We start from the raw sequence: 14,367 nt of genomic DNA on the forward strand, positions 1-14,367 counted from the left end.
CCTTCCCTACCCTTCATTTCTAAGTTTTGAAAAAAGGTGTTCTTAAGCTTCTAATTTATGTTTAGCCTTCAGGTTTAAGCATAGCATTGTTTCTATAAACTTGACAAAATACTTCCCCAAGCCTCCAGCAGTCTCAAGTCACATAGAGTGATGAGAAAGAGCCTGGGATACATTTCAAATCTGATCTCAAGATTTCTGAAAATGTGTAAAGGCTACTTTGTGAGAAAGACCACAAGTGTTAGAGCCCAAATGACCCTGTTGGGACACCCTAGGGAGATGGCCTTCACAACTGCTTCTTGCCAAATTAGTCCATGGGCTTCATTTAGAATAAGGGTTGGCAAGAAACTAAGTGGCCATGCAGTAAATATTTTAGTCTTGGTGGGCAGCATTCTTTTTTTTTAACACTTTACAAATGTCATTCTCAGCTCACATGACCTTACAAGCTGGCCAAATTACCCCTATTTTAAAATCGTGGGGTACGGCCAGGCCGGTGTATGGCAACCCATGCACCAAGAGGCTGCTGGCTTGATTCCTGGTCAGGGCACTTGTGGGCCAAATCCCCAGTGGAGGGCATGCAGGAGGCAGCCAATCAGTATTCTCTCTTACCAATGTTTCTCCCTTCCTCTCTCTAAAATAAAATAAATTTAAAAAAAATTTAAATAGTGTGGTGCAAAAGTAGATTTATTGTTCATATGGAAAATAATACAAGAATAAACTCCACCCTGGCCGGTTTTGCTCAGTGGTTAAAGCATCAACCTGCAGACCAGAGAGTCCAAAGTTCAGTTCCCGCTAAGGGCAGGTACTTTGGTTGCAGTTTGTTCCGAGCCCCAGTTGGGGTCATGTGGGTGGCAGCCACTCAATGTGTCTCTCTCACATGGCTGTTTTTCTCTCATTTCCTCCCTCCAGCTCTATCTGAAGATAAATGCAAAACAAATAAACTCCTATACAACTGTAAACCTACTTTTGCACACCCTATATCGAACAAAAGTCAGTAGCAAGCATGGAGAGTTCAATCAAGGGTTTTCGAAAGCTGAGGACACGTGTACCTCTAAAATAGCCTTGCCCGGTAGAGATCTTCTGTGAAACCACAGGTACTGAGCCAAGACCACAGCACAGGGCCAAACATACATTCCATACTGAAGATGCAGGACCTGAAAAGAATTTTTGTACACCATGAAGAACTCATCTACTGGAAGTCGGAATACTTACACAGCAATTAATGAGTGCCTGGCTCTGGCAGCCATTACAAAAATAACAGTTCCCTGCTCTCCAATTCACACCCATGAGGGAATATAAAACTGCGATACCATGTGGTAAGCAAACTTCAAACATTCATTCATTCATTCATTCACTCATTCATTCACCAAGCATTTATTTAGGGACTCAGTGGCTTAACAGCTATTCTAAGCTGAGGATGTAACTCTCACGGAGTATATATACTCTACTGGGAAGAGACAGACAACAAATCAATGAAGACATTTTTAGTTTGTGATAATGCTATAAACACAGTGAAAATGGCGGGGAGTGGGGGAAACCATGACCACAAGGTGGCTGCACTAGATAGGGAAAGAGGATGATTCAGACAAAGGCCCTGAAGCAGTACTGATGCCTTTTGCTGGACAACACAGAGCACGGGCATAGGGGTTGGAGGCAGGGTTGTGCAGTGAAAGCAGAGGTCACCGGGAAGGCAGGGGGCAAACCTGTGCAGTGTTTTGGGCCACAGGAAGTTTAGCTTTTATTTTTTAGCTTTAATTTTAAATGCAAGAAGACATTGAAGGTTTTTTTTTCTTTATTGATTTTTAGAGAGAGGGAGAGGGACACAGAAACATCGATGAGAGAGAACATCAGTTGGCCACCTCCAACATGTACCCCACAACCTAGGCATGTGCCCTGACCGGGAATTGAACAGGTGACTTCTTGGTGCATGGGTCGACACTCAACCACTGAGCCACGTCGGCCAGACAATATTGGAGGATTGTAAGCACAGGCATGATTTGGTATGCTAATAGGAAACAATGTGGTCCTAGGAAGACATCCTAGATGTTTGAATGAACCTGAATCCTGAAGGAGTTAGGAAGGTAGGCAGTTTACAAAGCCTTTGGAAAAGACATAGAACTGTGAAAGCATAGTATTTAGCAAGGCAAGATAGCTGCTCAAAAACTCTGGAATGAGCCTGCCCAAGTTCCAACTCCAGACCTGGAAGTTACTAGCTGTGTGACCTCACTCAAGTTATTTAAGTCTGTGCTCAGTTTCCTTAACTGCAAACTACTACCTCATAGGGTGATTAGAAGGATTCGATGCCAGCTACTTAGTACAATGCCAGACAAAATAAGCACACAAAAGTTAACTATTATTAAACTGCAAATCCGCAGGTCTTTTCTAGAGCAAAGGGTGCCCCTATTGCTGTGGTAGAAAAGGGGCTGAAATTCAATAAAAGAAACAAAGTTGAAGGAACTCAAGCCTGAACTTAATCCAATCAACAAAAATATTAGTGCCTGTATTATTATATGTACTGTTCTAACTGTAAGGGGTGCAGCGTGAATAAAAGAAACAAAAACGCCTGCCCTGATAGATTTTACTCAGGATAATGAGGGATTTCTGACCAGAGTGAGCTGTGCAGATTTTGGTGTAAAGGGGGCTTTTATTCTCACAGGAATTTGGGGAGAAATCCAAATGGGTATTTCAACGCGAAGGCATTAGAAACTATCAGAAATGGGTCCCACTTAAGTTGTTTTTCATCTTTAAACTGTTACTATTAATAAGTACGTCACAGACTGCTATTAAAATTAAATGAAACACTGCAACGTGCACGTGCTTTGAAAAACCAGATGCATAAAAGGTACAATAATGAAATTTGGGGGCAGCGGTGGGCTGAAAGGAAGTGTCTGGCAACCCCAAAACTGTATTTGGATAATGAGGGTTGGGACCGGGAAGCCTTTCAACAAGATCAAAGAAAATAATGTCAAGAATGCCACTTTTTTTTGCCCTGACCGGTTTGGCTCAGCGGTTGGAGCGGCGGCCTGCGGACCAGAGTCCCGGTTCGGTTCTGGTAGGGGCACGTACCAAAAAAAGAACGCCACTTTTCTAGCAGGGCCCCCAGATTCCTAACTGAAAGACACGTTATATGACCAAGGCTTTACACCAAACCTTTCGCTCTGTGGTCCAGCCTAAGGCAGGAAGCCGGACCCCATCCCCTCTCTAACCCCCCACCCCCAGGGGGCTGAGAATCGCCGCTGAGCCAGGGCGCAAAGGACCAGACGCTTCGGAGCGGGTGCAGCGGCACGCACCTGCGGGACGCGGACCTCCAGCATGGCCCCCTCCTCTCCCAGCCCCGGCTCCTCCGAGAACCGAAAGCGCTGGGCCCGGAACCCATGCCCTTGGCCGCCACGGCCGCCCAGAGGAGCAGCGGTGGCCCCCTGCAGGGCCAGCAGCGGTGGAGGGCGCCCGGCAGCCAGGCTGCGCGCGCTCCCGGCCCCCGGGCCGGCTGGGGCCACGTCCCCGGAGCCACGTGCACCCGCCGGTCCAGTCGGGTCCTTGAAACCCTACAGCAAGAAGGGGGAAGCGCCTTTCGAGCGACGAAGCGGCAGCCCGGCGGGGAGAACAGACCCGACACCAGGCCACTGCGAGACAGAGAACCGGCGGCCCGCGCGGCACCCGGCGGAAGTCGGCGGCGGAAATGCGGCGCTGTCGGAAGTGACGCAACCGGAAGCAGGCGTGGGAGCGAGGGCCGCCGCGAGGCGCTGCTTGGCGGGCCGACCTTCCCAACATGGCAGAAAGCCGGCGTCTGTGAAGGAGGACCCTGGAGGCGCCCAGGCCAATGGCCGGCCGCGAAGGGCCGGGGGGCGGGGAGCGCGGCAGCCGCACGCCCAACCCGAGGCCCGGGAGCTGGCTGGGGAGTGAATTTTCTGGAAGGCGACTTTAAAGGCGCCGGGCCAGAGCGAAGGGCGTTCCAGTGCGGCCGACACCTGGGCCGGGAAGGGGCCGCGTCGGTGGCAGGAAGCGCGCTCCGCCGAGGTCGTCGCGAAACCAGCTGGGGACCCCCGCAGGATGAACCACAAGAGCAAGAAGCGGATCCGCGAGGCCAAGCGCAGTGCGCGCCCGGAGCTGAAGGACTCGCTGGACTGGACCCGGCACAACTACTACGAGAGCTTCTCGCTGAACCCGGCGGCCGTGGCGGTGAGCGCGCGGGATCGCGGCCGGGCGCGGGCGTCTCCGAGCGGCCGCGCCTCTCCAGGGCCACAGCCCGCCCGCGCCGAGCGAGCGCGGCTCCCGGGGCCCCGATGGGCTCACCCGCACCCCACGGAGGTCGGGTCACCTTCCTCCCCTGCCCGGACACCTGGACTCGCACGCCTTGGGCGCCCTCAAAGAGAAGGCCCGTCGCCCCTTGATCCCCTTGGACGGCGGGGCCCTCGGGGACCTGGCTGTCAAAGGCCACAAGTGGGAGATGCGAAGCCACCCTCGGTGGCGCGACGCACCCAACCCAAACGCACGCTGGTCCTTCCCCCACCCCCAATAGAAGCCAGAACAAAAATCTGGCTCTTTGGGTATGTCAACGTGGATTGGCCCTGGGGACACCCAATTTGCTTGATTTTTTTTTTTCCTTTTTTCTTTTTAACTGGATAGATCTTTTCTGATTCCCTCAGGATAATGTGGAGAGGGCAGACGCCTTACAGCTGTCGGTGGAAGAATTTGTGGAGCGATACGAAAGACCTTACAAGCCGGTGGTTCTGCTGAATGCCCAAGAGGGCTGGTCAGCGCAGGAGAAATGGACTCTGGAGCGCCTAAAAAGGAAGTACCGGAACCAGAAGTTCAAGTGCGGGGAGGATAACGACGGCTACTCGGTGAAGATGAAGATGAAGTACTACATCGAGTATATGGAGAGCACTCGAGATGACAGCCCCCTTTACATCTTTGACAGCAGCTACGGCGAACATCCCAAGAGAAGGAAACTTTTGGAAGACTACCAGGTGCCCAAGTTCTTCACTGACGACCTTTTCCAGTACGCGGGGGAGAAGCGCAGGCCCCCTTACAGGTAAAGTGCTGTCAGTTTACAACAGCAGCGCCAGCCAGCTCAGTCAGCTCCCTTTTTACAAAACAGTGAGTGGTTTTCCCCTGGGACTTACTTTGTGGGCTACTGATGCCCACCTGGGCATCGGGATTTCTGAAAGCTCCCCGGGTGATTCAGACTCGCAGCCGAAGTTGATTTACAAGGGAAGTTCGAAGTCCAGCACTAAGGCACTTCAGTGATCTTCCTTGTTTCTGTTAGGGGTCATTCTGTACACAGTTGGCCTCCTCCCAAAATGTGTGTAGTCTTTGAAACAAAGATGACACAATGTAGTGTATAAAACTGCAAACTTGTTATTTTGTGATATGTGTGGGGGGTTAAATTACTCTTCATGTCTTGGATGTTTCTGTCCTTCAGGTGGTTTGTGATGGGACCACCACGCTCTGGAACTGGAATTCACATCGACCCCCTGGGAACCAGTGCCTGGAATGCTTTAGTGCAGGGCCACAAGCGCTGGTGCCTGTTCCCCACCAGCACGCCCCGGGAGCTCATCAAGGTGACCCGAGAAGAAGGAGGGAACCAGCAGGATGAAGCTATTACCTGGTTTAATATCATTTATCCCCGGACACAGCTTCCAACCTGGCCACCCGAATTCAAACCCCTAGAAATCTTACAAAAACCAGGAGAGACTGTCTTTGTACCAGGTATAGATGAACTGAAACAAAGCACTCTTTGAATTTAGTAATTTGTCGTTTTGGAGCAGAACTGCATATAGAGTGAGTCAAAGGAATCCCTCTGCATACTGGCCACGTGGGCCGCCCCATGCACACCTCTGGCAGGAAAAGCTACTGTGCTGTCAGGTCCTTAGGGGGTGCTGGCTTCTTATCCCCTAAATGCATAGTGATTAGTGATAAACCTTTGTGTGTAAAGATCCTACTCGTTTTTATCCTTAGTTTAGCTCGTGTCTTGTGTACGTTCTATGACTTGTGCATATTTCTGTGACTTGGGGTTTTGATACAGTGTAGCACTGAGTGGGTCGAGTCAGGAAGTAGTGACTTAGAGCTTAGAGGCAGGAAATCAGTCCCACACCAGATGCCTCTGATAGGTTAAGTCAGTGGTTCTCAACCTTCCCAGTGCTGCGACCCTTTAATACAGTTCCTCATGTGTGGTGACCCTCAACCATAAAATTATTTTCATTGCTACTTCATAACTGTAACTTTGCTACTGTTGATGTCTTAGGCAACCCCTGTGAAAGGGTTGTTCGACCCCCCACAGGGGTCGCGACCCACAGGTTGAGAACTGCTGGGTGAAGTGTTGGGAATAGGTGTCCTCCTAGGAGCTGAAGAATTTGCTGCCTTTACAGTTTGAGTCACAGCTGTGCAATAGCAAGAGAGGACACATTTTTTTCGTAAAGGGCCAGAGAAATGTGTTACATGTTGTGGCCAGACCGCCTGGGTCTCAGTTGCTCAACTCTGCCCTTGTAGCAGGAAAATAGCCATAGACAATCCAGAAGTGAACAGGCGCAGCCCCACTCCAGGGAAACCTGACCCAGACAATTGTTTGTGACTGTGGATCAGGAGGAGCATTTCTGCTCGTCACTGTCTCAGGCTCCCTCGTGGATCGGAATCCCCTCCTTCTAGGTTCACTTTAAATGTTACAGGAAACTGATGTTATAGAGTGATTGTCTGTAGAGCCCAACCCTCCTTAACTACTTTTAAAGAACAATTTCTCCTTAACTATTTACTTGTTGGATTTCAGGAGGCTGGTGGCACGTTGTCCTCAATCTGGATACCACCATTGCCATCACCCAGAACTTTGCCAGCAGCACCAACTTCCCTGTTGTCTGGCACAAGACGGTAAGAGGGAGGCCAAAGTTGTCCAGGAAATGGTATAGGTGAGAGCCATTTTGTTCTAATTTTTGCTTTGTTCCAATTTCTACCGGAGATAAAATGGAAAGAGCCCACCACTGCAGTAACGTGGGCTGAGTTAGGCCTGGCCAAAGCTGGGGCTGCAAGAGTGCCCGGGTACAGGAGAGTGGGCCAAGGTCAGGGCTAGTTCTCAGGATGCTTGCCAGCCTCGAGGTGACAGGACACTTCTGCGTGTTTGGTCAGAGCCAGTCAGTGAAAACCTGCTGGTAACCGGGGTTGTTTCTCGTTTTGGTATTGGTTTTGCCCCCAGAGCTAGCACTAGCAAAGGAAGCCCTTTTGTTTCCGTTTTATTTTGCTTATTTCTTTTCCTTACCCAAAGGTGTTATTCCCGTTTGAACTTAATACCTTCAGTTCTTATGAGTGAGGTCACTGCCCTGGAGACTTAGCTCCTCTGTTTATCCACAGAACAGATACAGCACGGGCAGCGGCAGTGCAAGCCACCCCCAGCCACCCCGTGCCACTGTGTCCCAACCCTGACCTGGAGGGACCAGCTCTCGGGGTAAGAGAGGGATTCTGGCTTGTTCAGTGCTCAGCCCCCTGCTGAGAGGGCCAGCAGGGGTGGTGGCTTCGTTCTCCCCAGACTCCCGGGCATCTGAGGCCCACCTCTGCCCTGCGTAGGCTGCTGCGTGCTCCATCGGCCATTCTGAAGGCCTTATGTCACGGCAGGGCTCTGTCCTGTCGCAGTGGTGCCAGCTTAGGTTCCTAGGGGAGGGCTGCAGCCTCTCCGACGGTCCGGTTCAGTTTCACCCTCGACGCTTCTTACTTCTCACGGATCTGTTTGTTCTCCGCGTACGAACAATTCCACCAGGCCCCACTCCGGGCATTACGTGCTGTGTTGTGCAAGGAAGGTTAAAAGTCAGCTAGGACAAGTTCAGGGAAAAGTTCAGAGGAAGAGACTGTTTCGCCAAGTCAAGGAAATGTTGCTCGCGGTGGCAGCGCGTCCGGCCCCTGGCACAGGTGGTGGGAGAAGGCGTGGGCGCCTGCTCCTCCCGGAAAGGCCTGAGCAGCGCGGGAGGGCTCCTGTTCCCAGCCTGTGGATCCGCGGCCTCAGCACTCGACAGCCCTCATGCCCAGCAGGCACCTGCCATTCCCGGCACCTCTAAGAGACAGGTCTCAGCCTGGAGTCTGGGTTGTTGTGTGTGGCTGTCGTTGCCTGTCCCAACACTGAGAACAGCGTTTCCTGTCCCCCAGGATCCTGAAGCAGGAGCACCCCGAGTTGGCAGTCCTCGCCGACTCGGTTGACCTCCAGGAGTCCACCGGGATCGCCTCCGACAGCTCCAGCGACTCCTCCAGCTCCTCCAGCTCCAGCTCGTCGGACTCGGACTCGGAGGTGAGGCCCCGCTCACTCACCAGGCCTCCAGGGCAGGTCTCCCCGAAAAACCAGATGACTCCTTCCTCCCATCAGGAGGGAGAAAGATGTGGACGTTTTTTCCTTTCTTCCAAGAGCTACAACTGCCGTCACCCTGCTGTGGAGTGGCCTTGGCCAGTGCTCTAGCTGTATGTGCATCGGCACAGTAATCCCGAGGTCAGAGGAGGGCTCGGGGTTCAGCATGTGAGAGCCCAGGGCCACACAGCTAGCAGCAGCGGTGTCGGAAATTCAGGCTCCGAGCATTCTGACCTCGTGGTCCAGGTGAAGAATGTTCCCTGTGGGTGCTAAAGCGTGAGCCTAGAACCCAGCAAATTCTGCGACCTGCTAAAAGCTAACATAAATTGGGTGAGGGTCCTGCGCCCTGAGCGGATGAAATTTCTGTCCGTTAAGGCGTACTCTACTGATTGCATCTTTTCTCGTGGGAGGTGGTATGTTTTATGAATGTTAAGTGCTGTACTTAACCTTCACACATCAGGCCATGTGGTTCAGTGAAATTCTATAATGCCACCTCAGAATGATGACTGATGTTCTCAGGGTGGGTGTCCTGATTTCAGAGAAGCCTTCATCAGAGAGCACCGGGCGGGGGGCACTGCCGCCTGCGGGAAGATTGTCATTGTTTGGGAGCCAGAAACGTCTGAGATGGATACTCAGACTGCATTGCGGGGCGGTCACAAATGGCTGCTTTGCTTCTGGGAGAAGTGAACCGTGTGTGCTGTCTCCTGAGGTCAGAGGCTCCGTCCGCGCTGAATTCCTGTTTCTTCTCCTCCCATGTCCAGTGTGAGTCAGGGTCTGAAGGTGATGGGATGATGCACCGCAGGAAGAAGAGGAGGACCTGCAGCATGGTGGGGAATGGGGACACCACCTCCCAGGACGACTGCGTGAGCAAAGAGCGCAGCTCCTCCAGGTGACCAAGCACGGCTCTTGTCTGTGTCGGAGGACGTGCTGCGGCCAGGGGCAGGGCCCAGGGAGGCAGCCTGCCGGACCCTGCAGACACGGGGAGGGCTGGCACGAGCCATAGGACGAGGACGCTCCTGGAATGAGCCACCCACCTAGCATTTGCAACAGCAGCTTTTTGTCTGCCTCCCGTGCAGATTAACATGGCTGGTTTGATGCATAAAGGCAAGAATCTATGTGGATGGTGCCAAGGAAACCCTTTACATTATTTAATAAAAATTAAATGCATTTTATATCCCTGGATTATTTTTTCCTTTGAGAATACCAGAATCGTCTCGTGTTGCTTTTGTCATGGTCTTGGGGAAGGTAGGCACTCCATGGTGTGCCCTCCAGGGGGAAGGCCTAACAGGGAAATGCTGGTGACCTCCCCTGGCATCTTCCGGAGCCTGAGGCGTGGCCCTTTTTCCTCCCACTTTGCCGTGGCTGCTCTGACAGCCAGGCCAGCCTGACAAAGGCGGAAAACTCAGGGTTTTTTTAATAAAATCCTAATTGTGTCTCCAGATTTTTAAAAACCAGATTTTTAACTTTAAATAAAGTTCAGACCTAAAATCAGCCTGGCCGGTGTGGCTCAGTGGTTGAGCGTCGACCCATGCACCAGGAGGTCACCAGTTCGATTCCCAGTCAGGGCACGTGCCCAGGTTGTGGGCCTGATCCCCAGTGGGGGGGCGTGCAGGAGGCAGCCAGTCAATGTTCTCTCTCATCAATGTTTCTATCTTCTCCCTTCCTCTCTCTCTAAAACCAATAAAAATAAAAACTTAAAATCAATAAGGTAGAGCCTCTGCAAGCACCTGCCCCAGTGCTGGGCACGTGGTGGGCTCACAGCGAAGTTGGTGACTCTGGGGGCACCAGGGCCTCCAGCTCGCAGAGCCCTGTGTTCGATGGGTCAGCCTTAGGGCTGAGGGTTTCAGGTAGACGGTGAAATCCTGGAGTTTGTAGGATGTTGAGTGTCTAAAGTCCTTCCCTGCTTAATAGGGAATGTTCCTGGTAAGGCCTTCGCGTCTGCAAGCAGCTGAGTGTTTGTTTCCTTAAATGTGTCGTGAAAGTTCAGGACCTACTACGTTTCTTCTGTGACTTCCTTCCTCACTCTGGTCTGGCTGGCACACCACGGGGAACCTCAGGTGTCATTCAAGTGAATTGATTGGACTAGAATGTGCATTTTTCGGCCCGAGAGATCCTTTTCACAGCCATACTGAGATTTCTGTTGTTACAGGCTTGTTTCTGCCCTCAAGGTGTGACTTTGTAATTTGTAAGAAAAATTCTACAGAAAGCCCAGCCATTGCTTCAACGCGGGGGCCTAGGGTTCTGCTTGAACATTTCCTTCCTGCTTGGCAGCCCTGCTGCCCACATGCTGATCACAGGCAGGTGTACTTTCCTTGGCAGGATTAGGGACACCTGTGGAGGCCGCGCTCACCCCTGAGCGGGTAAAGAGAGACCTGAGGTGGCTCTCCTGTCAGCTGCTGGCAGTCACCCAACTCAGTCTCCTGGTCTCCTGCTCCTCCCTCCTCCTTTGTCTTCGAATTTGGATTATCCTTCTTTGGTCCAAGTGTCTGTCTTTGGTCCAGTGCTGTTTTTGCTGCTCACTAAGAAGAGGTTGGCGAGAAGTTGAAAGCCTTGGCAAGCTCAGTGGGCCACGAGACCCCGAAGGCTGCCGCCTTTACCAGCTGGGCGACCACAAGGCTGGGGCTGTGATCCTGAGTGTCTGTCAACATCTGTCACTCACTGATGTTGGCAAGGCACTTGCACTGTCCCCAGAGCTGGCTGCCCCCACGCAGACACTGACGAGGTGAGTGGACTTTGATTCGTGGGTGGGGCCAGTTACGTGGAAGAAGTACTGTGAGCGGGCTCCCTCCCGGCATGTCACCATCCAGAAACGTTCGGTGGCAGTAACCCAGCCCGCGTGCCCAGCTCCGCTCACCACTGCCCAGTACTGTCTCTGATTCGTCACCCTCCCCCACCATCAGAGAGGCGGTTAAATTCCAGCGGTGTTTTTGTGTTGCGTATTTGGGGGACCATCAGCAGGTCTGAGTTCTCAGTTTATGAACAGTGGGAGAGGTGCCCGCTGTCTTCTCATCACAGAACTTGACAGATAGGGCCAGGCTCTCAGAGGTGCCCCATTCGTTCCCGTCACGTGACCGGAAGCCGGCGCTCTGCTGCCCAGGTCTCCTGATGAGCGGCCCGCGTGCAGACCTGCCGGCCTCAGGTTCTAGTCAACGGCAGCATCCATTCGCACACGGCGCTTCTAGTCTCTGGCGGCCATTTAGGCTTCTAGACAGTTCTGGTAGGAAAACTTGGGGATCGAACAACAGGCTCTATCTCCTGACCCACCTGCTTGCCTTGATCTGTCCCTCAATGTAAATACAAATAAGGGGGTTGTCAGGGACAGGCCCAGTGAAAAGCACTGTTGCGGCTGGAATGTGGTGAGGGCCTTCGCAGCCCCAGGGGAGCAGGACCTCCGTGGTGCCCCAGAGGGGGAGCATGTGCAGACAGACAGACTATGCTGCTGCCTCCCAAAATCTCCCCAAAAATGGGTACACTCAGGGGGCTCCAGGGTAGATTCCCGACACTGGGTGGTTCATGCGACTTTTCTCTGGGAGGCCTGTCTCTGCTATGTTTTAGCCCAGCTCACTGTGTCCTAGAATGCCAACCTAAACATGTGGCCGGGATGGATGGAGAGCCGCTACCTTCCTGGCACCCTTACCTGCCCAGGTGCTGCTCTCCCCTTCCCCACCAGCCAGGGTGGCCAGATCTGTGTTTGGGCGAGAATGAAGTCAGACCTCGAAGCCATAATCTCTGTGTGTTAGTATCCGAATGGTGTTCCTCTTCCTTCTTAAAGAACTTTCTTGCCATCCTCAAAATGCTTTATACTGCTATGGGCTATCACACTCATTTTTCTCAGTTCATACCAACTGCTTCTCTCTAAATTTCAGCTTGAAGAAAAAAACAAAACAAAACCAAAATGCTGTTTGCCGCCAGGGGGCGTGGTAAGACGATGCAGTGGCTGGGCTGGTCCAGTGACCATTTGAATTTGAGAAATTAGCTACAGCTTTCTTTCCCCAGAAGCCACAAGTGACTCCTGTTTGATAAATAGTACCTGGCCCTGGCAGGTCTGGCTCAGCGGTTGGAGCATCGGCCTGCGGACCAGAGTCCTGAGTTCGGTTCTCACTAGGGGCACGTACCAAAAAAAAAAAAGATAAATAGTACCTGGAAATAAGGGATCAGGGTTGAGGTGGAGAGGCCATGACAAAGGAGTGGAGTGGGGGCCAGGTGATCAGGATCAGGTGGGACGGGAACACGGGATCCACAGGTCCTACCTGCCTGGCTTGAGCTGCTCCTGTGACGTGAAGGGAACAACATCAGACTATTTTTAGGGACTATTCTCCAGCTAATTTAAAAACCAGCAAGATGGGTCGTGAGAGAAGGGATCTTGGACTAAACGACTAACAAGGAGGAGCAGCAGGGTGTGGCGAGAGTGGGGGACCCAAGGCATGCAGAGGGCCTGGCCTTTGGGAACCACAGAGTTCCTAGTGACTTTTCCATCAGGCTGAAGAATCTAGGGCTGCACACAGGCACCTCTGGGGTCTTCAGTAGCACTGTGGTGTTGAAGGCGACACCTTTGAAAGAGAGCCACCCAAAACAGGAACATTGTTCACACTTGGCTCACGTTTGCAGACACCCATCCATTAATCACTCAAGCAGTCAACAGCCATTTTTGTGCCAGGCACTGTCCTAGGTGCTGGAGATTGCTGACCTGGTGGCACTTCATGGGCAGTGAGTGTTCACGCGAGCGCTGGCCAGTCAGGGTAGGCGCAGCCGCGCACTAAAGTCCTTACTAAATACAAGTGTATGCAATGGTCATAAAAAAGCATAATTATCATTATGGCTCTGGTCTTAGTAGTGGCTTCTTTGTAACTGAGTTCAAGATATATATGGGTCAGCAAGGCAGCGGCTGGTGTGTCTTACGACCTTCCCGGGGTTCTGTGCTGCAGGGATTTGGGACATTAGACAAGAGTGTGGGATGGAAGAGGAGTTCTGCATAAACCTCGTAAGGAGTGTGTCCAGGGGGTAGGGTATGAGCACGCAGCTTGGTTTCCTTGAATTGTGTATAGCCTTTCCACAGATAAGGTGTGTGTGGCGTGGGTTCCGAGCATTGCCCGTGGTTCCACGTGGAGTCTGGTTTCTCCTCACACTTCCCCTCCCTGGCCCCTGTCCAGATGTGACCTGGATGTGACATTGTATACAGCAAAACGACAGGAACTGTGTGTCCTCAGGTGGTGGCTCTCAACTCTGTCTCATTGTTAGTTCAAAAATTTGAAACATTTGTCCACTGACACCCCCGGAAGGATGACTGGATGCCACAGAAGAACTGGGACTGTCTGCTCAAGACCTGTGCCTCCTGGAGTTGTCCAGTCGGCCCCTGAGCAGCCCCCTGGCTCTGCGTCCTCTGGCTGTGGGGTCTGCCCGGAACGCCTGTGGGTCTGCCACTAGGTTGGTGCTTCTAACTTTCACTTGAATGAAACTCGTTCGTCATTTTAAATAAAGCAACCTGATTTGAAGTTGGGTTTTTGCATGGTCTTATCCTTGTTTCTTTTCATGGTAACTGAATTTTTGTCTCCACAATAGGACCTCTTAAATATATCTCGTAAAACAATAGGGCCCTGGCCAGTTTGGCTCAGCGGTTAGAGCGTCGGCCTGCGGACCAGAGAGTCCGGGTTTGGTTCTCTCTAAGGGCACGTACCTCCGTTGCAGTTTTGTCGATGTGTCTCTCTCACATCACTGTTTCTCTCTCTCTCGTCCTCCCTCTCTCCCTCCTGTTCTATCTGAAAATAAAAATGCAAAAATGTCCTTGGGTGAGGATAATAAATAAATAATAAATAAATAAATAAACAATAGGGACAAGCCCTGGTTGGTGTGGCTTAGTTGGCTGAGGGTTGTCCCATGCATCGAGAGGTCACTGGTTCAATTTCAGGTTAGGGTACATGCCCAGGGTTGCGGGCTCGATCCCTAGTAGGGGTGTGTGTGAGGGGCAGCTGATCGATGTTTCTCTCTTTCCCTCACCCTTCCTCTCTCTCTAAAATCAATAAAAACATATTTCAAAATAAATAAATTCATAA

At 51.9% G+C, this 14,367-nt stretch overlaps 2 protein-coding genes across 12 annotated transcripts in view; one reads left to right on the plus strand and one right to left on the minus strand.

Annotated features, from left to right (window-relative positions):
* The window catches only part of METTL23 (methyltransferase like 23), a 5,224-nt gene extending 1,842 nt beyond the window's left edge, over positions 1-3,382 (minus strand). For 2 of the 3 annotated variants that reach the window (XM_036268848.1, XM_036268849.1), the window contains exons 1-2: positions 3,288-3,382; positions 1,047-1,151 (exon numbers count right to left, since the gene is read on the minus strand). In XM_036268848.1, the coding sequence (XP_036124741.1) occupies positions 1,047-1,151; positions 3,288-3,311 (129 nt within the window). In that variant the 5' untranslated portion in view covers positions 3,312-3,382. Of the gene's footprint in view, positions 1-1,046; positions 1,152-3,287 lie in introns of those variants that run through there. The other variant, XM_036268850.1, reaches the window with a different exon arrangement.
* A 470-nt stretch (positions 3,383-3,852) lies between these two features.
* Positions 3,853-9,488, plus strand: JMJD6 (jumonji domain containing 6, arginine demethylase and lysine hydroxylase). Of its 9 annotated transcripts, none has more exons than XR_004960346.1 (7): positions 3,965-4,176; positions 4,644-5,032; positions 5,423-5,709; positions 6,764-6,899; positions 7,344-7,432; positions 8,125-8,263; positions 9,079-9,488. XR_004960346.1 is itself a non-coding variant. In XM_036268840.1 (7 exons), the coding sequence occupies exons 1-7, from the start codon at positions 4,048-4,050 to the stop codon at positions 9,208-9,210; spliced, it is 1,263 nt and encodes a 420-aa protein (XP_036124733.1). In that variant the 5' UTR covers positions 3,965-4,047; the 3' UTR covers positions 9,211-9,448. The 9 variants fall into 9 exon arrangements, 7 of the variants coding, with proteins under 7 accessions (XP_036124735.1, XP_036124733.1, XP_036124732.1 ...); XR_004960345.1 differs by having other exon boundaries at positions 7,339-7,432; positions 9,079-9,184; XM_036268840.1 differs by having other exon boundaries at positions 6,764-6,861; positions 9,079-9,448.
* Positions 9,489-14,367: the final 4,879 nt, after the last annotated feature.

The sequence above is a fragment of the Molossus molossus genome, unplaced genomic scaffold (assembly GCF_014108415.1).
Source record: "Molossus molossus isolate mMolMol1 unplaced genomic scaffold, mMolMol1.p scaffold_m16_p_19, whole genome shotgun sequence".
NCBI lineage: Eukaryota > Metazoa > Chordata > Mammalia > Chiroptera > Molossidae > Molossus > Molossus molossus.